At 43.2% G+C, this 27,953-nt stretch overlaps 1 protein-coding gene across 1 annotated transcript in view; it reads right to left on the bottom strand.

The window, feature by feature from the left end:
- Window positions 1-268: 268 nt before the first annotated feature.
- LOC139047675 (eEF1A lysine and N-terminal methyltransferase-like) overlaps window positions 269-27,953 on the bottom strand; it is a 37,204-nt gene continuing 9,519 nt past the window's right edge. The window contains exons 6-13 of the mRNA XM_070521587.1: window positions 22,731-22,874; window positions 21,476-21,662; window positions 19,359-19,539; window positions 10,463-10,576; window positions 10,290-10,366; window positions 6,762-6,898; window positions 1,983-2,107; window positions 269-542 (exon numbers count right to left, since the gene is read on the bottom strand). Of these exons, the coding sequence (XP_070377688.1) occupies window positions 286-542; window positions 1,983-2,107; window positions 6,762-6,898; window positions 10,290-10,366; window positions 10,463-10,576; window positions 19,359-19,539; window positions 21,476-21,662; window positions 22,731-22,874 (1,222 nt within the window). The 3' untranslated portion in view covers window positions 269-285. The remainder of the gene's footprint in view (window positions 543-1,982; window positions 2,108-6,761; window positions 6,899-10,289; window positions 10,367-10,462; window positions 10,577-19,358; window positions 19,540-21,475; window positions 21,663-22,730; window positions 22,875-27,953) is intronic.

Raw genomic sequence — 27,953 nt, 5'->3', positions numbered from 1 at the left:
CAGCAACAAACTGGTAATGTTGCAGCAAGTACAATATGAGTTGTCCCCTAGTTGTGTGCTTTTATGGCACCTTCAAGCCAAGAATCACAATATAATATATTATTAGTACATAGTAGGTAAGTACAACAGGTGGAGCTGTTTTGCAAAGCTATCACATTCTGAAAAAAAAAAAAACTGCCCTCCTGCATCATGCTACACTGCATCACAGTGCTATGACTAAACTAGCATTCTGCTGCATATGTAATGATGTGAAAGGATAGAAGAGCAGTTTTGTGCAAAACAGTACTACACAAGATTTAATCCATCCATAAGGTCAGCTATGTCAGCATTCTCAGTTGTGTCCATGGTGTTCCCAAGTTGCTGCACATTACTGATGAATGTCTTCATTGTTGCGTCATTTTTGCTATTACTTAAGTAAAGCACCTCATTAACATTGTCCGGTATCTTCTGGACAAAAACTGCACAAAAAGCATTCTTCAGCCTCTGGTACACTTCTTTCTTCAGTGCTTCACTGCGACACACAAAATTTATCACCACCGCACCTGTCAAAGATGGAGAGATAAATTAAGCACAGCTAAAGATAATGCACCACTGAGAGAACTTATGTAGTTTAATATCATTATGTGAGTGTCATAAAACAGGTTACAGGCATCCATTCTGCTGCGCATTATCAAGCAGCTTGGCTTCCATGGTGTAAAGCACCATAGACACCACAACGATGTAAACTAATTAATTCCCCCCCAACACCTTCTCTTGTATTATAGTGGGTGATTTTTTTTTTATTGGAAACAGGTTTCTTTAGAAAAGGACCTCATTGTTTAAAATATTTTTTTTTTCTTTAACATTGATCCCTTGGCTTGTCAAACATAAGATGAGTGAGTAGCTACTACAATGCTCTCAATGAGTAACTAAAATTTACTGAATTGATTTAATTCTAATTTTACCCTTCAGGCCAACTGCAACAAAACTTGACTTTAGCCTATATTGGTAATAAAAAGAAAAGCCTACAAGATTTACTCAAATTACACCGCTGCAGAATAATTACCTGCGCAGGCAGACATCATTTGCAAAAAAAAAAAAGGCCAGAGCAATCCATTCACTAATTAAACTATTGTTAATTAACTGTGCAATTACAAACATTTATGGCACATGTTTATAATGTAAAGTTGAAGTGAATTGCCATAACCGACCAGTTCCATATTATTACATTTCAAAATGCCCATGTAGGCCGTAATAATTGGAATCAAATTATTCGTTCAATTTACCTGATTACACATGTGATACTGCGAAGAGTGGCTTGCATTGAAACCCCTCTGCGACATAGTAGGGTGGTGTAAAATAAAGCTTTGCGATATCGAGTGATAAAGTGGTCTTTCTCACCCTTGCTACTGAAGTAACTAAGTGTCCAACCGAGAGTTGTGCATATTGCAATCAGAATCAGTTGGTGGGAAGAGGGAAGTGCAACAGCAGCTGGAGTGAGCTACGTATATACATGCTGCCAAAGGCTGGTTTTCCATTCAGATGAGTCTAAATGTAAGCAATTAAAATTTTAGTTATATAATTTTAAATTAATTACCCAGACATTGCAACTTATCACTCAAGTAATGCGCGCCCCTTCAGGTTATTCACCCGAAAAAGCCAAATTGCACTGCATATGCTCTATGCAATATTTAAAAACTAATTATGAACAAAAAAAAGAAAAATACAGTATATGCACTAGCGTGCAAGCACAACATGCCAGCACTCAAAAGTTACATCACATCAAAACATTAGACCATGAATGCTCATTGTAATATTGCCAGTGACAAAGCAGGCTTATTTACCTATACTCAAAAGGTGTTGTGGAGACCACTTAATGATATTCCTATGACATTTTACCAGCACCATTGTAAAAAGCAGGAAAATGCATGAACAACACAACATCACACAACCACGCACTCCTTAAGTGAATGCTAAAAAATACAGAAAGCTATAAAACTTGCCCGTGCACTTAGTGATAGCTGTTAGTTCTTTCAATGTCTGCTCTGTGAGGAACTCCGCTGGTGGACAAGTGAGCCCCTCTGACAAGTCCTTATTGTCCACATCAAGGAAGACAAGGTCAAATGTTCTGCCTGTGTACAGAACAGTAAAACAAAAGCATGATCACCACACAAAGTAGATATTAAAAGATTATGCTTCCTCAACAGCCTCGCATTACCAAACAAGAGGGAGAAATGAGAAAATGCAGAAAAGTGTAGTTGTTACATAACAATTAAAAATCTACAGCATCTTTGACTGGGTCAAAAGTTGTGCAAAAGCCTAATGTTTGGTACACATATTTTGGATAACTACCTCAACATCATCATCATCATCATCCTCATCATCAGCCTATTTTACGTCCACTGCAGGACGAAGGCCTCTCCCTGCGATCTCCAAATACCCCTGCCCTGCGTCAACCGATTCCAACTAGCGCCGGAAAATTTCCTAATTTCATCACCCCACCTAGTCTTCCGCCATCCTGGACTGTGCTTCCCTTCTCTTGGCACCCATTCTGTAACCCTAATGGTCCACCAGTTATCTAACCTACGCATTACATGACCTGCCCAGCTCCATTTTATGTCAATTAGAATAATGTCTATATCCATTTGCTCTCTGATCCAAACCGCTCTCTTTCTGTCTCTTAAAGTTATGCCTAGCATTCTTCATTTGCGAGGTCCTTAACTTGTTCTCAAACTTCTTTGTCGGTCTCCAAGTCTTTGCCCCCTATGTCAGCACAGGTAAAATGCACTGATTGTATACCTTCCTTTTCAATGATAATGGTAAGCTTCTAGTCAGGAGCTCACGATGCCTGCTGTATATGATTCAACCCATTTTTATTCTTCTGTGAATTTTCTTCTCATGGTCAGGGTTCCCTGTGATTACTTGACCTAGGTAAACATACTCCTTCACAGACTCTTGAGGTTGACTTGCGATCCTGAACTCTTGTTCCCTTGCCCAGTTGTTCATTGTTACCTTTGTCTTCTGCATATTAATCTTCAACCCCACTGCTGCACTCTCCCTGTTAAGGTCCTCAATCATTTGTTGTAATTCATCTCTGGTGTCGCTGAACAGGACAATGTCATCTGCAAACTGAAGGCTGCTGAGATATTCGCAGTTGATCTTTACTCCTAAGCTTTTCCAGTTTAATAGCTTGAATGCTTCTTCCAAGCACGCAGTGAATAGCATTGGAGCAATTCTGTCTTCTTGTTTGACCCCATTCTTTATAAGTATCTTCCTACTTTTCTTGTGTAGAAATAAGGCAGCTGTGGAACCTGTGTAGATATTTTCCAATATACTTATGTAAGTGGCCTGTACCCCTTCATTACGTAATGCCTCTATGACTGCTGGTATCTCTACTGAATCACATGCCTTTTCGTAATCTATGAAAGCCATATAGAGAGGCTGATTGTACTCTGTGGATTTCTCGATTACCTGATTAATGACATGGATGTAATCCAGTGTAGAGTATCCCTTCCTGAAGTCAGCCTGTTCCCTTGGTTGACTAAAGTCCAGTGTTGCCCTTATTCTATTGAAAGTTATCTTGGTGAATATCTTATATAACACTGGGAGTAAGCTAATAGGCCTATAATTTTTCAATTTTTTAATGTCTCCCTTTTTGTGGATTAGTATCATGTTTGGATTCTTTCATTTCTCTGGGACCCTTGAAGTCGATAGACACTTTGTATAGAGTGCCACCAGTTTTTCAAGCATTATGCCTCCTCCATCTTTGACTAAATACACTGTTATTCCATCTTTTCCTGCCACTTTTCCCCGTTCCATGTTTTGCAAGGCCCTTCTAACCTCATTGCTAGTTATAGAAGGAGTCTCTGCAACCAGTTGATTACTGTTCCTAAGTGAGGTATCCTGACTCCTCTGGGTATTGTACGGGTCAGTATAGAATTCTTCCACTGCTTTTACTATATCTTCGAGATTGCTGATATTACCCTGCTTATCTTTCAGTGCATACATCTTGGTTTGCCCTATGCCAAGTTTCCTTCTCACTGATTTCAAGCTGCGTCCATCTTTTACGGCTTCTTCAGTCTTTCTCACATTATAGTTTCGAATATCACTTATTTTCGCTTTGTTGATCAGTTTTCACAGTTCTGCCAATTCTATCTTATCTCTTGAGCTGGACACTTTCATTCTTTGACGTTTCTTTATTGGGTCCTTTGTTACTTGGGAGAGCTTGCTTGCTGGTTGCCTTGGTGCCTTACCTCCCACTTCAATTGCTGCCTCTGAAGCCAGCCTAGTTACGGTTTCATTCATTACCTCTATGTCATCTTCATCTTTCTGTTCTAAGGCTGCATATTTGTTTGCAAGTAACAGCCTGAATTGGTCTGCTTTTACCCTTACTGCATCTAGGTTGGCCTGTTTCTTCCTGACCAATTTTACTCTCTCTCTCTTCGAATTGATGTGAATCCTAGACCTCCACCAACTTATGATCATTGTACTTTACTCTACCTAACCCTTCAACGTCCTTTGCTATGCTGGGATCGGCAGTAAGTATGAAATCTATTTCATTTCTTGTTTTACTATTAGGGCTTTTCCAGGTCCACTTTCTGTTGCTACGCTTCCTGAAGAAGGTGTTCATAATTTGCAGCTTATTTTTTTCCGCGAATTCTGCCAGCATCTCTCCTCTAGCGTTCCTAGAATCAACGCCGTAGTTGCCAAATAGTTGTTCACCAGCCTGATTTTACCGCAGTTTTGCGTTGAAGTCGCCCATTACTAGAGTATACAGAGTTTGCACTTTTCTCATTGCTAATTCATCATCTTCACAAAATTGATCTACTTCATCATTATCATGACTGAATGTTGGAGCGTAGGCTTGTATTACCTTTAATCTATACCTCTTATTAAGTTTGATTACGACTACTGCTACCCTCTCATTAATGCTGTAAAATTTATCAATGTTGCCCGCTATGTGCTTGTGGATTAGGAATCCTATATTGCTTCTTATCTGGGAGACCTCTATAGCAGAGGACATGGCCATTAGTGAGCACTGTATAAGCCTCACCAGTTCTTTTAATCTCACTGAGGCCAAACAATGCCTGGTAGGTCCTCAAAGAGTCCTGCTAAGCTAGTCTCACTCGACAAAGTTTGGGTGTTAAAGGTTGCTAGGGTCAGTTTCCATTGGCAACCTGTCCGGTTCCAGAGATTCTTAGCACCCTCTGCTACGTTACAAGTCTGTACACCACCTTGGTCAGGTGCTCTGCAGCTGCTAGGGACTGAGGGCCATTGGTTGATCTAATTAGTCATCTGGGAAGGAGTGGCTGAATACTGCACCAGGGAGGTCGATTCCTGTTCTGGTGAGGGAGTATCTTTTGTTGAAGCTTAGTGGGTCTTCCTAATTTGGTTGTACCTAGATTAGTATAGCCCCAATCGCTCTCAGCATCTTTTGCCGGTGTCAGGCGCCACTTCAAGCCTGGAGATGTAGTGCAATGGAGGAGGTGAAATTTGAGCTTACCATCCTCAAATGAAAATCTTTTTTTTTTTTTTGATACGAGGATTCAAACTTTTGACTATGGAACCGAGCAACTGACATAGCTCAGTCAGATAATGCTGTAGGGGGTGAGGCTACCTTATTGCGGAGAAGTCAAGCCCAGAGGGCCTCACATGTCTAAAAGATCCCTCGATTTATCTGCCATTGGCGGGTTTTGCTGATTATGACAGCTAGCACAATACAGTGTCATTTCTCAATGGCACTAACATCGTGGTTCCGGAATCTATAACTACCTATCTGCATATTAAATTTTATGTTATAGAATGTAAGCTGTACAAAAGGGAAACGTACATGTGTGGGAGTGGCTTGGGCAGAACTCGAGCCCAGCATAACTGAGCACAATGAAGACTCGCTAAATCAAGAACAGATCATGTTCACTTCATGCACATTCAAAAAGACAGTTCAGGAAATTTGTAGTTGGCTAAAGTTCAGATGCTTACTCTTCACCAGCACTGCCAATGTTTAAACTTCCTTGGTATGGCCACAGTTCGGACATTTCAAACACTATGAACCCTTATACCAATACACTATACCCTTATACCAATACAGATGTAAGCATGGAATGCATTTTTCTTATTGAGCATCATATATTTGTATGTTATCCCATGCATTCAACACTTCTCTAATACCACTGCTTTCACCTTCATTACCATTAATTTTAGTAATCACATCCTTACCTGGTGCCAGCAGTAATTCAGTGAGCACCATTTCACATGAAAAGGTCTTTTACATCGTAATTTTTTTATGCCCTCTAAGTCTTCCACAGCACAAACTTCTGTTTCATGTCAGATGAAATTTGCCAGCCTTGTGTATGTCCTCACGTCAAGCACTATGATGGCTTTCGTTATATTGACTCCAACAAGACATGTGAAATTGGCATTATGTGATGACTGAATGAAAGTAAGTTTACTACATGCAGGCTAGTTTTTAGATTTTGTTTAGGATTCACGTTGCACAGCCAAAGCACTCCTGATCACACTTTTCAAAGCTTGTTTATTTCTTCATCAATCATGACCGCTTTTTGGCATTATTAATAACACCAAACTGAAATATTAAGAACTGATATACATGAACAATAAAGACAACCTCTCACTCCCTTTTCGCTAAAAATAAATCTGGAAAATGAATTGCTCAATTACAATGAAGGAATACTAATGACACACACTGAAATACATCGCTGGCTGCAAACTTGCACTGAACATTTTGCTGAAAGTTCTATCCAAGTAAAAAATGTGAGAGCCACATGCCTTCCTTGGAGAGTCTGTCGAAGGCCTTAAGCCCATCTTCCACACAAATTTCCATGGGGCAGACCTGTGGAAGGAACCACTTCCTGGCAAGGTCTACCACTTCAGGGTCCAACTCGACAACTATCAGTTGCAGCTGGCCATCGGAAATGCAGAATTAAAAAAAAACAAAAGCACAAAAAGGATTAGTTATAATGAAAACACATTAAGCCTTTGCGCTCATGTGTCGGGCCCCGCTCAACATATAAAAATATCAGTTGCAGTCGGATGTCGAGAAGGGCCCTACACACACGCATGCTGGTTTTTTAATTGTGTTTGTTGTGGCACCTTTCGAAAACTTTTTCAGCTAGCAACAATTGCACTTGTGTCCCGGGTCAGAAATTTATTAGCAGCACATTTGAAGAAATTCGTATGCACTTTGCATGCCACAGTCTCGAGGATGGTGATGTTTATGTCCATGAACATCTTATGGAAAGAACTCATGTTAGTTTATGAATTTAAGTTTATTGCTGAGGTAATGAAAGTGGACAAAAAAAAGTTGACTCGTCATCCCAGCCCTGTGAAAGTGGATGTCCAGCGAAGCTGTTGCAAAACCACCATTACAACTGCTGAGGGGGCTATGCAATGCTTTATTGATGGTTTGGATGCTAGTTTTGAGCCTGTTCTTTATTGAAACGTAACCTGTTTTGTGCATTGCAACGGCGATTTCAATGAACATATGCACTGTTCATTTTGCTGAGCATTAGTAGTCTCTGCCTTGTGGGGGTATGAGCCATTGCTCATGATAATAGATGCTTGTTTTGAGTTTACCGAAATGTACGCTGTTCTGTACATTGTATTCGTGATTCCAATGAATGTACGCACTGTTTGCTTCACATTGCTGCGTGCTTGTAGCCTCTGCATTACGGATGAACCATTGCATTTTTGCTTGCTCAGGGGGTATGAGCTATTGCTGATGATGATAATTTCTACCCACGGACGGACACGGAAAATGCCTACCAGTGAAAGGGTAGCAGCTTCGCTGTAAAACAACTTGCAGCCAGTGGGAGTCATACCCACAACCTTCACATTACGCGAAGGTTGCATTACGCGAAGGTTCTTCGCATAATCCGAAGGTTGTGGCTTCTGCTCCCACCGGGAACAAGTCCACTTTTATTTATCTTTATTTACCATTTCTGCACTTCAATTAAAACTACTATAAATAACTTTTCCTATGCTTTCCTTGGCTTAATTATCTGTTGACTTCATATGGCTCTATTTAGGTAAGACATCATGTTACTTAAGACGTTTTTATTCAGAATTAAGGCGGCATCCCATTCACTTACGAGGTAACTTTGGTGAGCATGCTGCATAATCATCATCATCAGCCTATTTTATGTCCACTGGAGGACGAAGGCCTCTCCCTATGATCTCCAGTTACCCCTGTCCTGCAGCAACCGATTCCAACTAGCACCCGCAAATTTCCTTATTTTGTCGCACCACCTGGTCTTCTGCCATCCTCTACTGCGCTTCACTTCTCTTGGTACCCATTCTGTCACCCTAATGGTCCAACGGTTATCTAATCTGCATATTACATGACCTGCCCAGCACCATTTCTTTCTCTTAATGCCAATTAGAATATTGTCTATACCCGTTAGCTCTCTGATCCAAACCACTCTCTTTCTGTCTCTTAAAGTTATGCTTAGCATTCTTCGTTCCATCGCTCTTTGCGCAGTCCTTAACTTGTTCTCAAGCTTCTTTGTCGGTCTCCAAGTCTTTGCCCCTATGTCAGCATAGGTAAAATGCACCGATTGTATATCTTCCTTTCCAATGATAACAGTAAGCTTCCAGTCAGGAGCTCACAATGCCTGCCATATGCGATCCAACCCATTTTTATTCTTCTGTGAATTTCCTTCTCATGGTCAGGGTTCCCTGCGATTAGTTGACCTAGGTAAACGTACTCCTTCAGAGTCTCTAGAGGTTGACTTGCAATGTTGAAATCTTGTTCCTTTGCCCGGTTGTTCATTGTTACCTTTGTCTTCTGCATATTGATCTTCAACCCCACTCTTACACTCTCCCTGTTAAGGTCCTCAATCATTTGTTGTAAGTCGTCTCCAGCGTTGCTGAACAGAATGTCATCGGCAAACCGAAGGTTGCTGAGATATTCGCCGTCGATCCTTACTCCTAAGCCTTCCCAGTTTAATAGCTTGAATACTTCTTCCAAGCACGCAGTGAATAGCACTGGAGAGATTGTGTCTCCCTGTCTGACCCCTTTCTTTATAGGTATCTTCCTACTTGTGTAGAATTAAGGTGGCTGTGGAATCTCTGTAGATATTTTCCAGGGTATTTATGTAAGTGGTCTGTACTCCTCGATTACGCAATGCCTCTATGACTGCTGGTATATCTACTGAATCAAATGCTTTTTCGTAATCTATGAAAGCCATATAGGGAGGTTTATTGTACTCTGCGGATTTCTGCTGCATGCTGCATAACTTCAGCCCAAAATTTATATCATCGAGTGAACAGCAACTATTTCTAGCATGATGCTTCTTTACTTTTTTGGACCCTTCAGATAAATTTTATTTTTTTGCAAGGTGTTTTCAGCTATGCACTAGATGGCTGCATGGTCAACATAAGTACACATTTTTATAGTTTGGTAGAAAATGCATAGAAATAATAAAAAGACGAAACTAGTTTATATCAATCTTCTTCAATATTTGTCGATTGTCATCCGTGTGCATGTGCTGTCTACCAGATTTAATAAATGTCTTTTAATTTTTGGATATATTCACGACAAATCTTTTTAAATGTCTGCAATGTTATATCACTAAATTGCAATGTGCAACTTAATAAGAAAACAACCCTATGACCATTCAGTTGTGACCATGAGATTTAATATTTACCAATGCCAAATTCAACGTGCTTATACATCTCAGAGGACTATTTTCTGCTGTTTTGCATATGGATGATGATAAAAGCAGATGTGAAAAAGAGGGAGGGCAGGGATGGATGCATCGAAGTGCCACATCGCATGCTGTATGCTCCAGCGATGCCATTGCATAAGATGGTTGCCTTAATGTGTGTGCTTAATGCTTTAATGTGTAATCATGTAAAAACATCAATTACTATTTTCCATTAGCCAGGGAGTCCATTTCTGCCTCCACTTAACCAAACTTGTGCACGCACCCTGCAGACGAGTCGATAGCACTTAGCAGCATGTTGCCATGGGGGAGGACAAAGTGTCAAACTGGTTCGCGGATTAGTTCAGTGTTGCGAAACAGTTTGCGGACTGGTCAAATTTTTATTTCTCCAAGCTGAAACTAAGTCAGGGCTCAATGAACTCAGACCCGAACCAGTATTTTTTTGGTTCAACACATTGAATTCAGCACACTTAAATAAGCAGCACATTTATCAGCATTTCTGCTGATGAGTGTTCGTCAGTTTGCCCTACTGACAGCACTTGTTTCAGCGATATTAATATTGGCAAATCACAGCAACTGTAAGCCAGTTTACAAGAACAAGAACGACAACAAAACGCCAATTCCCACCTTTGAGAACTTGGTTGCTAGAAAAAGTGGTAGTGTGCCACCCCCAAGTCCAACCATTAATGCAGTGGCTGGTTCCTCTGTATTAAAGAAAGAGAGAAAGAGGCACCTCAGCCTTCAATAAGATGAAGATATTAGAAAGAAAAACTTTTCACTGTGTAAGGCTAGTGACTCACCTGTTCCTTTTGGCATTATGAAGGCAAGTCCAGCAACCATGTACTTGTAGTACTCGCTACGGAGGTCATCCCAAACAACCTCCCAGTTCTTACACTTCTGTCCCCTCAGCCTTACTTTTCATGCAAAAAAAAAAAAGAAAGGATAAGACAGAGAAACATGTTCATGGCCACAATCGACGGATTTCAAATACATCACCCAATTTGGTAGCAAAAGGATACACACACTATGCCAGAAGTGGCAGCAACTTCGGATTGCTGCCGCCTTTCCTCTCTATCAGGAGCAATGAGATTCCATAGTGCGGTGCATTCTTACTCTGTCCATATATCTCATACTCTAAGAAAAGTTCGCACCCTTCGGGGTTTATCTTGTCCCCAAACAATAATAGTAATCTGTCTTGAGAACCTTTCCTTTCTTTAACGCTACGTGCCCAGTACTTTCAGGTCACAAATGGCATGTGTGTTAACAGTGTGACATAGCATTCTTGAGTGGAAAGTTGCGAGCAGTTTCCAAGAAAGCAAATGCAAGCAAGCCAGGTGGTGATAATTGCTTAGGGACAGGATACGGCTCAAAGGGTGTAAACTTCTCTTAGAGTGTATGCTTCTATTGGACAGGAAGGTTTAGGGACACATAAAGCGACTATCACTTAGCGTCAGTATAATCTGATTATAGTCACAGGAGAACACTGCACGATGCTTATTGCCAAATGCACCTGCAACTGCCATCTGCTGATATGTCGTCTCAAGGGGAGAGTGTCTAATACCCATGTTACACGGGCAAACTTAAGTGCACTTTGCCACTAGTGTCATTCGCAGGCTGCCACACGGTAACGCTTAGTGACGCTTACCGCTGTATTCAGAACTGTATCTTAACTTGAAGCCCATGACTGACTTGATTTAACTGACGCATGGTGTGAATGCGCCCAAATGCTAATTGCCTTTTCCTTTGGTGCGTTGACAACAAGCGGCATTTAAATCAAGTCGAGCATGACCTTCAAGTTAAGATCAATTTCTGAATGCGGGGTTTAGTGCAGTCCGCACTCGTTGGCGAGTGTGTTCGGCAAACATACTTTGCGGCGAAGTGTGTAGCCTCGTTAGCAATGAGTAAAAAAGAAGTAATATTGAAAGCAGAGTCAGGATAAATTTCTAATGAAATTGTTTTATTCGCTAATGTTACAACATAATAAAATGTGCCACACTGAAAAAAAAAAAGCAATAACTACTTTCGCTTTTGGGCTGTTTACGACCATGCGGGTTATGAGCGCACATTTGTTTGGCGGAATGCATCATTTGGACTGGTCTTGTCTTGGCTCGTGATGATTAATCGTTATTGAGGTTGCAACGAATTACTTCACTTGCACTTAAGTTTATTGTAAATGTTGTTTCTAACAATAATAAGCTGTCATTGTGCATGCATTTATAGGTTAACAAATATATGCTTTGCCTTCCGTCTCCTGATCGCCATTGCCACAAATGTGAAAGAACACTTTTCTTTCTCACGCAGCAGCACGCTGACAAAATGACACTCAGTGCACTTTAGTTTGCCCATGTGACAGGGGCTTAACCTTGGGGCTAATGCTTCATGAGAGAGGGGGGGGGGGAATGAAAATAATGTTGTTCTCATTCTTTGATATGCACTAATCTTCAGTTAACTAATGTTGAAAGTCTTTCTCCCATTTCAGGCACCACACGCACTTTTTCCCTCTAGATATTACAAGTACAGCCTATTGCAAAATAACAAAGTTCAGTCCACCATTACTGACGATAGCAAGGCCAGTCTACTTTTTTTTTTTTGCCAGAGTGTAACTCATGGCTGTGTTAATGTACGGCCTATTGTGTCAAAAAAAAAGCAACACTGCATCATTTGATACATACATATATACACCATAATATCCCAAGAGATGCATCACTCCTGAAGGAAACCAGATCCCTGTTTTCGATGTGATTTATTTTTTCCATAACACCGATTATTGCCCACTTGTAGTCCCACTGCCTTATGGGGGGGGCTTCACGTCGAAGGCCACAGACATTGTGTATGTGCCAGGTGGCTGCATGCCAAGATCTCCCAGCCTGCGGACACAAGTTGGGTGAAACCATTTAAACACAGTCTCAGTGAGACATAGGCTACGTTTATCTGCACTGGGGTAGTAAAGCTCAAGGGCTGTGTCCTTGGGCAGGACATGCCCTTGGGCAGTGTCCAAGAATGTTGTGGCCTGTGGCCCAACCATTCAAGCTCCGTGGAATACCTACTGCCTCTGATGGGACTGACAGCCAACTCCATGAGCGGCTGGTAGTGGCGGAACCCCATTCCGCTTCCCTGCCAACCACATGTGATCATGTGTGTGAAGAGGCCATCAACACTTTGTTTGACAGTGACAGTGACTGTCCTTTTAAAGGGCCCCTCACCAGGCCCCATAGAAAATTTTGGTAATACACAGGAACTTCTGATGTGTCCTCTAGGGAGCGTTCCGCCACAAAAATTTTTTAAATCGGCTCATTAACAGCTGAGATAGAAATATTTCAGTGCTGCCAACCCATGATTTCACCAGGCAAGCTCCACTGCCAAGTGAAACACTCTCCACTCGCCCAGCCTAGTCTCTGCAAGCGAAATTCCTTTCCTGCATCCGCCCATACCAGACCTCGAGGATCATGTGACGCATACATCATGGGCCCAGCCTTCATTTGTTTTTCTCCTCGCTTTTTTTTTTTTTTTGCCGCTGCTCATTTCCGCTGACGGCGTTGCACGTAAGCTGTTGTGATTGTATCGTTTTGCGCAGCGCAGAATTTTGTGTGCTGAGCACGAGGATACCTGACTAGCGGTATAATTAAATGCTACACGAATATTGAGGCAGACACAAGTGGATCGCAGAGCGTGATCACACACGCTGCAACATGATAGACAATGGCATAGTTTTGGTACCTGCGCACATGACCGTACGACCGTGGGAACAAGCAGACAATGCGGAAGTACATTTCTCTTGATTCAGTGCGAAGTCAAACAAAAAACATGCTGACATTCTGTTTGTGCGTTCTATTATTTCTCTAAACTTCAATTCGTCAATTTAAGCAACAGATCACGCAATAGCAGATGCTGCCTTGGATAATTCTCGAAGTCACGTGTCACCACGAGCGATGTCACACTGTGGACACGAGCACGTAGGCGCAGGGACACGAGCATGTCACCGTTCGGCTTAGAGTGCGGTCGCCGTGAGGGAAAGGGAAAACAACGTTCGGATTGAAATTTCAGACCTTTCCACGGAGCGTGGCGATGCAAGTCTTCGCAAACACGATCGTTAGTGTGCATTGTATGCTCTGCGCTTGTCAGCTCAAAATGGCCAGACCTGGTGAGGGGTTCTTTAAAGGTTTTGAAGAAGCCTGAACAAGTGCATATAAACAGACCTTCACAATCTCTGGCTACAATGTTTTTTTTTTAACATTTCTTGATTATACACAGAAGCTGGCCCACTCCTTCTAACCCGATTTGCTTTGGATTTTAGGGGAGCTATCTCTCGGGATATTACGGTATACATACAGTGGCCAACCGACAATTCTGACTTGACAGGGAGTGCCTAAAAATTTTAATAATCAGGAGACCGAAACACTGGATTAGCCAGAAAATGAGTGGCTTTATTCCACAGGTGACCAAAAAAAAGTGTGCTGTATTTTCAGATAATCACTTTTTGGGGATATTTTCACTTTCACATGACTACTGTCAGTCGCATCGACCTCTATGAGCGACGGCATTCTTGGCACAGAGCGAAGTATGCTGTTGTGCCAGGAACGCCATCGTCTGGTGCTAGTCTTCTGAAACGTAGCAAAAGTGAAAGTATCTTCAAAAGTGATCATTCAATCATACTGCCAAAGTTTGTCAAAGCACTGCTGCACACACATATGCTTGCCTCCCATCTGATGAGTACATCTCATTCTTTTACCACAGATATAGAAATACAGTCAACGACTGAATTTTCGGGCGCTCAAATTTTCAGATATGCCTGATATTTCGGACGTCTTTGTGGCACCGCCACGAGCCCCATAGAATAAATGTATAAGGACATCTGAAGTTTCGGATGCTCGAACCCCCTGCCGTCCAATTTTCCGGACTTTTTGATCAACGACCTCCGCTCTGCTGGGGTTTCCATACTCACGGAAATAACTTTTGAACAGCTTATTGACGCTGACAACGAGCTCGACTTCTGCGCAGAACTGACTGACGAGGAAATAGTCCGTCAGGTTGTGGGGGATTCAGAAGACTCCGATGTTGAAAATGAGGAGCCAATGCCCGCGCCACCTACAAGCGCCGAGTTGACGCGAGCACTGTTGACTCTTTCATCGGTGTACAGTGCTGACATGACCCTTGCTCAGATCGAGGCGAATATGATCGCATGCAACTGGAACGCCGTCGAAACAACAATCAACAAGTTCTTCAAGCCACTGCAGCAATAACACCGGCTGCCTGACGATGCGCATGTACATAATAAACTGGCAGTCGGCTGCATACAGAGTTTTTGAATGCCTCTTTTTATAGCCACTTCACTGATGCTTTGGCAGGGTTTCGGATGCCTGGTACTTCGCCCTTTACCTCTAGATCCGAGAAAAAAAGAGGAAAGGTGCGTTTTTTTGCATGCATTCATTTTTTCAGACTGCCTGAATTTTCGGACGTTTTTACGTTCCCTAGAGGGTCCGAAAAATCGGTTGCTGACAGTATAGTCAACGCTTGCACCGATTTTTCAACCTCTGGAAACATAAGTTAACCATGCTGCAATAGCTGAATGACCGCAGGTTTCTTGCAACAATAATTGTCCGGGACAAATCGCCACCCTCATTAGTGCATACATGGAGGGGAGTTGGCACTGCTTGAAGCAGCTTAACGAAGTTGCTGGGACCGTGTCACTATTTAGCATGTGACTGAACCAACGACGGTTGAACTTGCATGACAATGCACAATGCAGCTTCACAATGGCTTGCCAGTCTTGGCTTGGCTTGTACTGCAGTTGGGCGCAAACGGTGCTGGATAAAGTAGGCTTTGCAAGTTTTGGTTTTGAGGAGGCACTGGTAACATGGCTGATGACCATGCTGAAGCAATGCCGGCAACGCATCAAAGCTAAACTATCACTATTTCTACTTGGTGGTAAAATTAGCATGCAGTTGTGCAGGCGGAGTCCGAATTGTCAAATGGTAAGCTCGAAGGTGTCAGAAAACATTGTGAATAATTGAGCATGTCTAAATTATTGGTCAGTGACTGTGTTTATAAAGTAGAACCTCGTTTGTACATTGTACGAAAAAAAGCAAGAAAAAAGAATGTACGATTTGAAGCCACTAGAAAATTTGGCACACTAAACTGTCATTGACACCTACATAATAAGAATCATTGTGTGAATCCTTGCAGCACATCGACATTCGCCGAGCGTGCGGGACTCGAACAACCCAAGGCGGGCGTTGTTGTTCTTGCAGCTTCGGCAACCTTACGTTTGCGCTCCTTGAATTCGAGGAGCCAAGAATGCTTGCTAGGAGCCAAAATTGCCTGTGCAGTAAAATCGAATACACAACCAGAACGGCCTTTGCAGCGTTTATATGCTTTACCCCATAACATAAATCTGTCGCGGCGAAACTGACTTCAGGAAACCGGCTGCCATTGAGCAACACGTATTAGGCTGTTGCCTATATTCATAGGTAAAAAAACGGGGGCGCATTATATTTCTATTTTGCTTGCGAGTTGTAATGTCGTTTCTACATTTATTTTCTACTTTGGACACATAACAAGTGGGAACGCATATTATTCGCGGGCCTGTTAGACTCTGGAAAATACTGCCAAATGAATCCGCGGAGTGTTTTCATCAAAACAAAGGCAAGCTGAAGTGTTGTCAAAATGTTACTGTTTAATTCCCCAACAATTTCAGAAGTAGAACTTCCTTTATCAGGGCATATTGGCCTTGTGTCTTTATTATATATATATATATATATATATATATATATATTAGAGAGAGAGAGAGAGAGAGAGAGAGAGAGAGAGAGAGAGAGAGAGAGAGAGAGAGAGAGAGAGAGAGAGAGAGCAATGGTTCTCTTCATGGTAGCATAAAAACAGATGGGAAATTTTAATTTTGTTCAAGAAAAAGCATGGTTCAAAAAAGAAGTATTAGCTTTATACACTAATATACACACATGGTTGCATTTAAGAGGTAGGTCTAGAACAGCTGTGTGCCCTGCCTCCCGAAAACATGCGGCCAGGCTGGTAGTGGCACATTATTGAAACACCTGTCAACATACACAGCACCATGAATACAAAATATAGATGATGTGTTTGGCTACATTGTTTTTTTCCTGGGAAACCAAGAAGTTTGAATTAATTTAGATGACTTGCTTGCATTAAAGGGGCTTTAAAATGCATGGACTTTACACATTTTAATGAAGTGATATAATCTTGAAATATCCAACTGTGAATTATCATCAACTGCAGTATTCAAAATTCTGAGCATTCATCACCTTTATATTTGCCAGTATCAAACTGAACAAACAGCATGCTTTTTTTCCGTCTAGCATCACACCAATAAATTTAGATTTATTAGCAGGGGCTGTATGATACTTTGTGAAAGTCATGCTACAATTGCTCTCCAGAAACAGGACAGGCCATTACTATGTTTTTCAAAATAACACAAGCTTGCTATGGCTGACAACACAAGCTTGTTATGGCTGACAACCAGCAAGCAAGGCAATAAAAACTGTACACTGCGTCAGTATGACAAGATAAGTATGAAATAGCTTAGTGCTAATAGCACTAAGGATCAAGACTGCAGAGAATTTTTGTGGTTGTAATCTATGGTCATAATTTGCTTGTCTTAGACTATCACAGAAATGAATGGAACCTTATACATAGAGCTAGTGTAAGACAAGCACTAGTGACAAGATTCTAGTGGTACTAGTCTATGTAATGCACGTATACAGTCTACTTCCTTTACTTTGACCCTGACAGGATCGACAAAACTGATCTAATGATACAGCGGGTCAAATTAAACAAGATGCAGAAAAAATGTCAAAATACACTGCAGATTTATCGGGTAGTACTTCCTCAATTCTAATACACCCCAAAATCAAATGTGCACCCATTTCCTATGTGTACAAGGTAGAAATCTAATGCGCACCCAATTTTTCAACAAAAGAAATGGGCAAGAGCCTAATAAGCGTTGCAAATGGTGGTGGCCGATTTTCTAAAGCCAGCTTATCGCACGGTTTTATTATGTCAGTTTCGCCACAATACATTGTTGTATGCGCTAAAGCATACAAATGCTGTAAAGGTGGTTTTGGTTCATGTCTCATTGCACTGCGCAGCAATTTTCGAGCAAATTTGCTTGAAAAAAAAAAGAAGGTGCTGTTAAGAATGGCGAGCTGCAATGCAAGATTGCCACCCAGTTACAACCGGGGAACAAGACACGCATCCCCCACTCTCCGTCGCTTCAGCTAGGATGCGTTCGATGAAGCGGGCTTTGTGCTGACACCGCCACCATCCTCCAGCCCCATCCCCGTTGTGACGGAACGAGTTCGGCGGGCTAACTATTGTGCCCGAGCTCTCCAGCGCGGACCTGATCTGGTACGCGTGAACGAGCTGCCGCGCGAAAGCCATTTTTTGTTGCTTCCCACGCGCCTTCCAGGACGCAGGACAACGAGCTACCCACCATGGCTCCGAGCTTCCCGGAACGGCGCCCCTCTGACGTCGGCGCCGGACATCGGAATGTGTGTGCCTAAGTGTGCGTAAACTGTTCTGCGGAACGGCGCCCCTCTGACGTCGGCACCGGACATCGGAATGTGTGTGCCTATGTGTGCGTAAACTGTTCTGCGGGGCGGCGGCAAGTTGACAATGAGTAAACGAATGTTCGCGTCACCTTGTATCGCAGGAGGACCGAGTGTTTAAAAACTGCTGTGGTGCGAATGCTGGATACACTTCTCTCATGCAGTCATGTTGGACTGACACTCTTTTTCTCAAGCAGTCATGTTAGAGTGATTTAAATACTGTAAATAAACCCATATTCCTCGTTCTCGATGAGAAGCAGTTCTTCCCTTCATCAACGTCCTCAGCGTGGATAAGTTGCACGACGGCATGGGCCAGCTACCTTCGAATTCATGCCGGACACCAATCTTGACAAAGGATCACGAGCGATGGGATTGAGCCCCCAATCCTGACAGTGCGTGTTAGAATTGGGTAAATAGCGTTATCAGATATTGTGAGCTATGGTTACTGCCTGAAAATCTGCCTCAAGCAGGGCGAGAATAAGCGTTTTCGATGGGTTAAGATGTGTATTCAACGCATTCACTGTCCCCTAAGGGCCGAGACAGATGCTACTATGCTGCCGCTAAAGGGGTTGCTATTGAGGTCACATAGGGGGCAGCCATATGCGTGCTGATTGGTCAAGTTCAAATTATGTGGAGAAGGCCAATTTCAAGATAGAAATAACGAATATTTGGTCCATGAGGGCTGGCTGGGATCAAATGAACTGAAAAATCGAATTAACCGGAGTTGAATTAACGGAAGTCTACTGTATATTATAGCAGGCATCTTATGAGAGTGTAACCAGCTGTGGCCAGCCTTAAAGGGCTATGTTTTAAACACTCAGAGGAAACATTTTTAGTATTGCACTCCTGCAGTTCCCTCTTTTCAGTATGCCAAGACACACAAAAGAAATTATGAGTAAAATAATTCTGAAACTACAGAGAGCTGTTTCTAGAAAGACCTCTTTCTATGTGATATAATGACATTGCCTTGAACATTATTGGCAGATTTCTCACACCTGCTTTGTAGAATGTAATTCTGTACGTTTTGAAGATTTTCAGCCATCAAAGTTCATTTATTTTTTGTCTGTTTTATGCAAACTGCTTGAGAATATGGTAGTACTGCGGAGTGCACACTTACCTGATTTAAGCCTAGCTTCTGTCTGTATGACATGTGGCTTGTCAAGAAATATTAAGCGTCTCACGACTATGCCTTTTGGCATACTGACATCTTCAATGACATATTGACCACTCAATGGACTGCTGCCTTGGTGCCTAATCTGACGATGGCCCACATCCTCCCCTGCCGTCAAATATGGGACCTTCAATAACAAAAAAAAATAAAATAAAACATTCCAGGCCTGGTAACCAACAAGCAAGGTGTCCCACCCGAGTAGCAGTAAACTAGAGAGAAAAAAAACTGATGCAATGTGAAAATATGGCATTAAATGCTGTTAATGATCATCACGCATAAACAGGATCACTTTAATTTTCATTATCCAACTAGGATATTATATTAGGTTCACAAATAATGGAAACAGGTGGCACACAAAACCAGGACACAGATAGTAAAGGGACTCGTACATACAACATTGTCTGCACTGTGCTGGAATCTCAAGTGAAACACATAATGAAGTAAATTCCAAAAAAAAGGCCATGGCTCTAAATGCTCTTTTGTGTTTTAATGAAGCATGAGATGTGCTAGATAGGAGGACGAGGAGATACAATCTTAGATTGTAGGTGCTGGGAATGGATGCAGTAACTCCACTGCTCCATGGCTGCATCAAGCGCAGCATGTTAATTCAGTTGATCAGACTAAGAACATGTACAGATTTCCACACTTCTGAAGAGCATGCAAAAGATTAAGCACGCATAGGCTGCTTTTTGTGATCATTCATCTCTAGTGACAAAGACCATTACAAGAGTCATAACAATGAAACAGAAGCAGCTACCTCAATGACAGCTACAACAAAGGCTTTATATAAATTATAACATGGAACAAGACTTGAAAGGAAAAAGTAAATGGGGAACAAAATCAGTGAAGCAGTCTCTAGAAGGAGGAAGTAGTGCATGTGTGCTGTCAACGTTTTGTAGGTAACAGATGTGTTACACTAATCTGTACTACACACCAAGCTGCTTGCATGTGAACCGTACCCATTCATCGCAAGTAGGAAAAGCAGATGGTTCACTCATACACTTATAACAGTACCTGCACTTTTTGACCTGCTATGCTCTTAGAAAATGTCTCCCTGTAAAGTTAAACCTTTTCTTTGCAATACTACAGCACCATTAAAGGGGCACCAAAAGCAAATATTAAGCCAAGCTAAACTGATAGACAAGTGCTCGAGAATCTCTAAGCCGTCAATATTACTGTGAACAGAGCGTTACTAATTGGATAAATTGAGGTAAATGCAGGACACGATTGGAGACTCCCTCAGGACAATCAAATACTTGTCAGATGACAAAGGCACCCCTCAATTAAATTCTGTCACCACTACTCAACCACTCATTATAAAAACATTATTGCATTTCGTTATAAGATGAAAGAAAACACTACTTGTCCAGTTCTATTTCATTTTAAAAAAAATAACTCATTGACTGCCATTACCCTTGGCAATGGCACGGGCGGTCGAAAGGTTTCGGTTTCCCTTGACTCTGCATTGCTCGCACCTTCGAGTTTCAGCAGTTTCATTATTGCATAGTGCTGCACAGGTTCTCCTGGCTTGCAAAACTCACACAAACTGTAAGTAGTGGAGAATTCCACGTCTATGTGACCAAAAGCAGCTGCAGTGGCAAATCCACTGCTTTGTCTAGGCTCGATTTCTCCATGGCTGTGAATTTGCGTTTTGTGCAAAAAACTGTACCACAGTCTGTCAGGCACCGTTTTACTCACAGACAGCAGCAAGTGGTGGTGATGGCGTATGCAACGTCACCACTTCCTGCTTGGGTGGCGGGAGATTTGAATTGTGATAAAGGTACTTGGTTCCTTCAGATGCAATTTTCTTGTAAACTAAGTCTTTTCTTGGCACAAAACAAGTGCTGCAAGGTTTCTGGAATGGTATTTAAACAGTCCACGTTGACTTAGTATTTGCCTTTTGTGTCCCTTTAAAGCGTGAATAGCACCCACACTCATAACAACAAATTGGAAGGTGTCTTGCTGTGCCTGCTGGGTCAGTGATTCATTCTTGAAGCAACATGTACAAAGTGGCTGAACCAGCTCCCCTACTCAAAGGAAAAAACATGGCAAGAGGTGCGAACCTGCTTCCCTGGCACATATGAGGCAGGTGCCAACTCCATGACCTTAGAGGACAGCTCCTGCTTGACTTGATCCAGGCCCAGGTAGTTTTGTTCACGACATAGGTGGACCACAATCACACGATCGGCCCGGCAGGTCTCAGTCAGCTGCTGACGACCCTCCACAGTGCTAAACAGCCACTCTGACTCCCTGCATACCAGTCATAAGCACCACAGCTCTAGACAGTACCGCTTAGAAGCTGCTTCTGCACCAAAGCACTTTTATTATGTGGACAAATAAAAGTCAAACAGGAAATTTGTGCTTGACTAGAACTTCAACATACAATACTCAGATCCTTTTATAGGTAAATGAATTGTACCTTCACATGAAATCCTTTAACAAAACCTCTGTACTTTCTTTGAGTTGTTGTGTTCAAGCTTCACTTGTTCGTGATAGTAACACTTACCCCCATATTCAGAAATGCACCTTAACTTGAAGCCACTGCTTGACTTAGTCAAGTTTGGCTCCAAATAACGCTGACGAGAACACACCCAAAGAAACGCAATAAGCTTCTTGGGCACATTCAGATCAGGCATTATTTCTAGCTGGACTTGACCAAGTCGACCAGCGGCTTCAAGTTAAGGCACATTTCTGAACACAGGGATTAATGCACTAGGGTGCAAGCAGGGGCATTGCCACAAGCTTCATCAGGAAGTCAGTGATCAAGAGTGGATGATCAGCCATTTGCCAATCAGGGCGAGCTTCATGTGGTTTCAAGCATCCTTGACATCCCAAAGACTGCACAATCAATTCAGCTACACCCAAATTTATTGCAATACACACGCTTTTAATTTTTCAGCTTTGCCCCGTGTGGTTCACTTATGGAACACTCTCCCAGACAACATTGCTTGCCAATTGAAACATAATGCATTTCACTATCTTCTGATCGATCAATATGCTGTTTCAACCGTCTAATACATCTTTCCTCCATCTCTTTTCTTTCCTGCATTTTTCTACAGGCTAACAAAAGCTAATAAAAGAATTATTCTGCGTATGAAAACACTATGCCTGGTTCCTCAAAAATCCTCCAAACAGGGAAACCAAAGAACATGAAAAAATGTAACCACATAAAGGTTCTAGGGTATTCTACAACAGTATTCACCTGCAGTACAGCTTTTGCTACGTGCAAAGCATTTTAAGCAGCAATAGTATTTTTTTTTTAGTCATCATTGCCAGCACTTGTGATCATTTTCGCTTGTCATGCACAAAAGTAATCACCTGCCCTGGGGTACAATGAAGATAGCAAACTTTAGATGTGTTCCACTTCTTGCCTGCCGATCACAGACAAAGAGGTGGTAGCGAGGTGTGTCACTCCAAGGTGCATAGAGGTCCAGACTGACATCATCACCTTTTTCAATGCTCCTGCAGATAAGGAGTGCCGTAAAACTCATTAGAAAATGGTAAATATATGACCACAACTACAAAAGAAAGAAACGAGGAGACCTTTCATTTTCCCCAATGAAAAAATTTCATGGAGAAAGTGCTATGGCAGAACAGCGTATGCAAAGGGCAAACAAAGAAAGCAAAATATAGAGGCAGACAGTTCACTAATGTGCTTTTACTCAAGGACCACTTAACGGGGCTTTGGGGCCAGACTTTGAATTTATTAATTTAATTTTCTATAGAGTCGACTCCTGTTAATTTGACCTTGACAAGACCAACGAAATTGATCTAATTATCAGGCAGCTTGAATTAAACAAGATGCAGAAAAAATGCCAAAACATGTTGATGATTTATTTGACAGTATTTGCCTGAATCTAAGACGAATGTTCTCCGAATCTGACAAAAATTAAATTGTGGGGTTTTATGTGCCAAAACCACAACCTGATTATAAGGCACCCTGTAGTGGGGGACTTAAACCACCTGGGGTTCTTTAATGTGTATGTACCTAAATCTAAGTACACGGGTGTTTTCACATGTCGCTAACACGGCCCCAAATCAAACGTGTGCGCATTTTCTGTGATCATAGTAGAAAACTAACATCTAACTAACGTGAAAGCTCCTAAACAAAGCAAAAATGAAATGCATGCTTGATTTTTTAGCAAGAAGAATGGACTAGGGTCTCATGTTGCACAATGGTGGCTGGTTTCGTAAAGTCAGTTTCACGCACAGTTTAATAAAGTCAGTTTTTCTGCAATACACTCATGTTATGCGGCAAAGCATACAGACACCGCAATGGCAGTTTGCTTTAGCCTTCGACTGCAATGCACAGGCAATTTTCGACCCAATTTCCGTGCGAAAAAAAAAAAAAAGCCCGCTTTGGAATTGGGCAAATATCGTAATCAGACATTGGTGAGCTACGATTATTGCTTAAAATTTTCCTAGAGCATGCTGAAAATAGGAGTTTTCAAAGGGAGATAATGTGTGTTCGACGCATTCACTGTCTCCTAAGCTAAAGCCAAGCTGAGGCAGACGCTGCCACTAAAGGGATTACTATTGGCATCTCCACAGGGGTCAAGCGTGTGGGTGTGGACTGGTCAAGTTTGATTTATCACGTGACAGACAACTTTGGGATAGAAATAATGAAAGTTCGGGCCCATAAAAATGCATAGGCCCTGGCGTGACCTTTGGTCGGAATCAAATTAACCAGAGTCGACTTAATGGAAGCCTGCTGTACTATTTGTCATTGGCTCAAAACCATTACACCACTGTATTGGAAGGAAAGACCCTTCAGTTATCAGGTCACAGAAATAATGGATAAGTAACCCTTTATATGTGCCGGCTAAACGTCCAAAAGGCGTTCAGAAAATCAATTTTTTTGTTACTTGCCCATCTGGATAAAAAATTCCCTGCAGATTTGAAATACATATAACATGGGGATAGTATACTGACAGTGTTTATCTTTATCGAGTGACTACGCTTCAGCGCCTAACAAATGTTATCGCACAGTGCAGGACGCGCCTGCATGTATCGGAAGTTTCCTGAATGCTATAGAGGGTTTCATCCGCTGTCACCGAACGAGAACGTTGCCACATTTACGGATTTACGGAAGAAATGAGCCGTCTATTCCGCCATGCCGACCCAGAAATATCAGAGGAGAAGAAAGTCCACCTGCTCATGTGTGGTGTGAAGGAAGAACTTTTCGGCGGTATGATATGAAGCCCACCAAAGACCATCGAAGAGTTTCTTCGCGAGGCAACCAACATCGAGAAAACACTGGAAATGCAGAACAGACAATTCAACCACTGCACGAACTCGACCAACTACACTGGAGTGCAATCACTGGCCACTGACGACCTGCGTAAGACTATCAGAGCAGTTGTGCGGGAGGAGCTTCAGAAGCTATTCCCTCCATTACAGTCTCAAGTGGCTTCGATTGCCGATGTCGTACGTGAGGAGCTCCAACAAGAACTCGGAGTGGCCCCTGAACCGCCACAGCCACAAGTGATGACGTACGCCACTGTAGCCTGCCGTCACATTCCCCCTCCACGCCCACGGCACGGGCCAGTGACGCCACAGTTCCGTCATCAACTGCCGCTGCCGCGAGCATGCCAATCCATCACTGCACGCAGCATTCCAAGGAAGACTGACGTTTGGCGCGGCCCCGACCACCGTCCGCTTTGCTATCACTGCGGAGAAGCCAGGCACATCTACCACCGATGCCCTTATTGCGAGATGGAACTGCGAGGGTTCACCATCAATGCACCGCCGCCCACAGCAAGGTGAACGCCCACGTGACATCGCCAACTATCTCGCTGCCACACAGTGGAGCACTCGACGACCGACCCTTTCGCCATCACCAGGCCGCTACCTGTCGCCGCAGTGCCGTCCTTACACTGGCCAGCCTGGGGCCGGTCCGTCAGCCCATATCCGGAAAACTATAGGCAGTAACCGATGGAGGTGCGGTTGCTGTTTGTCGAACTGACGAAGATCCTCCGCCGCCACCGAAAATACTTTTTCGATGACATATCAACGAGACGACGCCATCCCGACGAAGCCTGAAAGTCAAGAACACGCCGGCGAAAGACGACCTGATGACGCGATGTTCCAGCTTAAGCTCAACACAACGTAGCCGTGATCCGACACCAAGACTTAACTGCAATGCAAGACAAAGAACCACCAATTTCGATGTGCTTCTCAATGGCCAAGCAGTTACCGTCTTAGTGGACACAGGAGCCGACCCATCGCCGTCCAGTTGAAGGTTAAGACTGCATGGGAAGGCCCTCAAATTCGTATCACTGGAGGACACCTAATAACGCCGACTGAATTTGCACCGCAAGAATTACCGTTCATGACCGGACTTACCCTGCCACCTTCATTATCCTCACCTTCGTTATCCTCCAACAGTGTTCACAAGATTTCATTCTTGGCATGGACTTCCTGAACCAACACGGCACTATCATTGACCTGAAGTCGAAGTTGATAACGCTGTCAGAAGGTCAAGCGATACCGCTGGGGAGCTCTCGTAGTCACCACACCTTGAGTGTGCTTGAAGGTCAAGTGAGCATCCCGCCGCGCTCCAGCATCGTTATTTCCGTCGGCACCGAAACACCCACTGACGTAGAAGGCGTCATCGAGGGCGAACAACATCTACTGCTCGAATGTGAAATTTGCGTGGCAAGAGGGACTGCTTGACTCCACCGAGAAAAAGAAGTGATGCTAACAAACTTCAGCCAGGAGTTCCAAGCACATCAACAAGGGCACGACAATCACGCACATAGAGGAAATTGTGGAAACCAGCAATTCGCTTGTCCTCTCGGATTCTGCCGCATCTACCTCGACGACCATAATTCCCGAATCAGACTTTGACATAAATCCAAGTCTCCCCATGAGCAAGCAGCAACAGCTCAGAACTCTTCTCCGACAATATGAAGACTGCTTTTTAACGTCATCGAGGATTTGACAAATACCAGTCGCAAAGCATCACATAATAACTGTGCTAACTGAGCATCACTAATAACTGAGCTCTGGCGGAGTGTGCTCGACCACTCCGCCAGAGCCCTTATCGAGTTTCGGCGCGAGAAGGTGAAGCTATTAGGCACCAAATCGACGAAATGCTGTGCAACGACATCACCCAGTCGTCGAAAAGCACGTGGAGATCTCCTGTTGTCTTGGTGATAAAAAAGGACAGAACCCTATATTTCTGCGTCGATTATCGTCGACTGAACAAGATCACAAAGAAGGATGTATACCACCTCCCGTGGATAGACAATGCATTGGATCGGCTCTGCAACGCTAAATACTTCTTGTCGATGGACCTCAAGTCTGGCTACTGGCAAATAGAAGTTGACAAGAGAGATCGCGAAAAGACAGCCTTCATCACGCCAGACAGCCTCTATGAGTTCAAGGTCATGCCGCTCGGACTGTGCTCGGCGCCTGCAACGTTCCAGTGCGTTATGGACACGGTTTTAGCAGGATCGAAGTGGCAGACCTGTCTAGTTTACTTGAATGATGTCGTCTTCACCAGAAATTTTGACGATCACCTTAAGCGGCTTGCGACAGTACTAGAGGCCATCAAGTCATCAGAGCCCACTGTGAAGCCGAAAAAGTGCCGCTTCGCTTACCATCAGCTTCTGTTCCTAGGCCACATCATCAGCAAATCTGGAGTCCACCCTGACCCGCAGAAGACAGCTGCAATCGCAAGGTTCCCGCAACCCATCTACAAGAAGGCAGTGTGTAGATTCCTTGGCATGTGTGCCTCGCTATGTCAAGGACTTTTCACGCGTCGCTGAGCCGCTGACACATCTAACAAAATGTGATGTCGAGTTCAAGTGGAAAACGCCGCATCCCTGCGCATTTGAAGAACTAAAAGACCACAACACATGCAGTCGCCGCCGGTACTTGGGCACTTCGACAAGGATGCCGATACCAAAATCCACACTGACGCCAGTAGCCTAGGCCTCGGCACTGTCAGAGTCCAGAGGAAAGACGGACTTGAACGGGTGATAGCTTACGCTAGCCGGTCACTGTCAAAAGCAGAGGTATTCAACGACTGAAAAGGAATGCCTCGCCATCATTTGGGCTACAGCAAAATTCTGCCCTTACTTATATGGCAGGCCATTCAAAGTCATTAGTGACCATCACGCATTGTGTTGGCTAGCTAGTTTAAAGGACCCATCAGGACGGCTAGCACTGTGGAGCCTCAGACTGCAAGAATATGACACCACTGTAACCTACAAGTCCGAACGAAAACACTCTGATGCAGATCGCCTATCATGCGCCCCCATTGACCCACCGCCACAAGACGAGGAGGATTATGGTGCCTTCCTTGGAATAATAAGCACAGAAGACTTCGTTGAACAGCAACGAGCAGACCTGGAGCTAAAAGGCCTCGTTGAGCTTTAGAAAGGAATACCGAAGTTGTCTCTAGGTCATTTAGGTGCGGATTGTCTTCGTTCACGATTCGAAACAACGTACTGGTGAAGAACTTCTTACCAGTCCGCACCAACTACCTCCTTTTTGTTCAGTCAGTGCTGCGTCCAGAAGTAGTGCCTGCCCTTC

The sequence above is a fragment of the Dermacentor albipictus genome, chromosome 1 (assembly GCF_038994185.2).
Source record: "Dermacentor albipictus isolate Rhodes 1998 colony chromosome 1, USDA_Dalb.pri_finalv2, whole genome shotgun sequence".
NCBI lineage: Eukaryota > Metazoa > Arthropoda > Arachnida > Ixodida > Ixodidae > Dermacentor > Dermacentor albipictus.
This window is presented reverse-complemented; position numbering and strand designations above follow the sequence as displayed.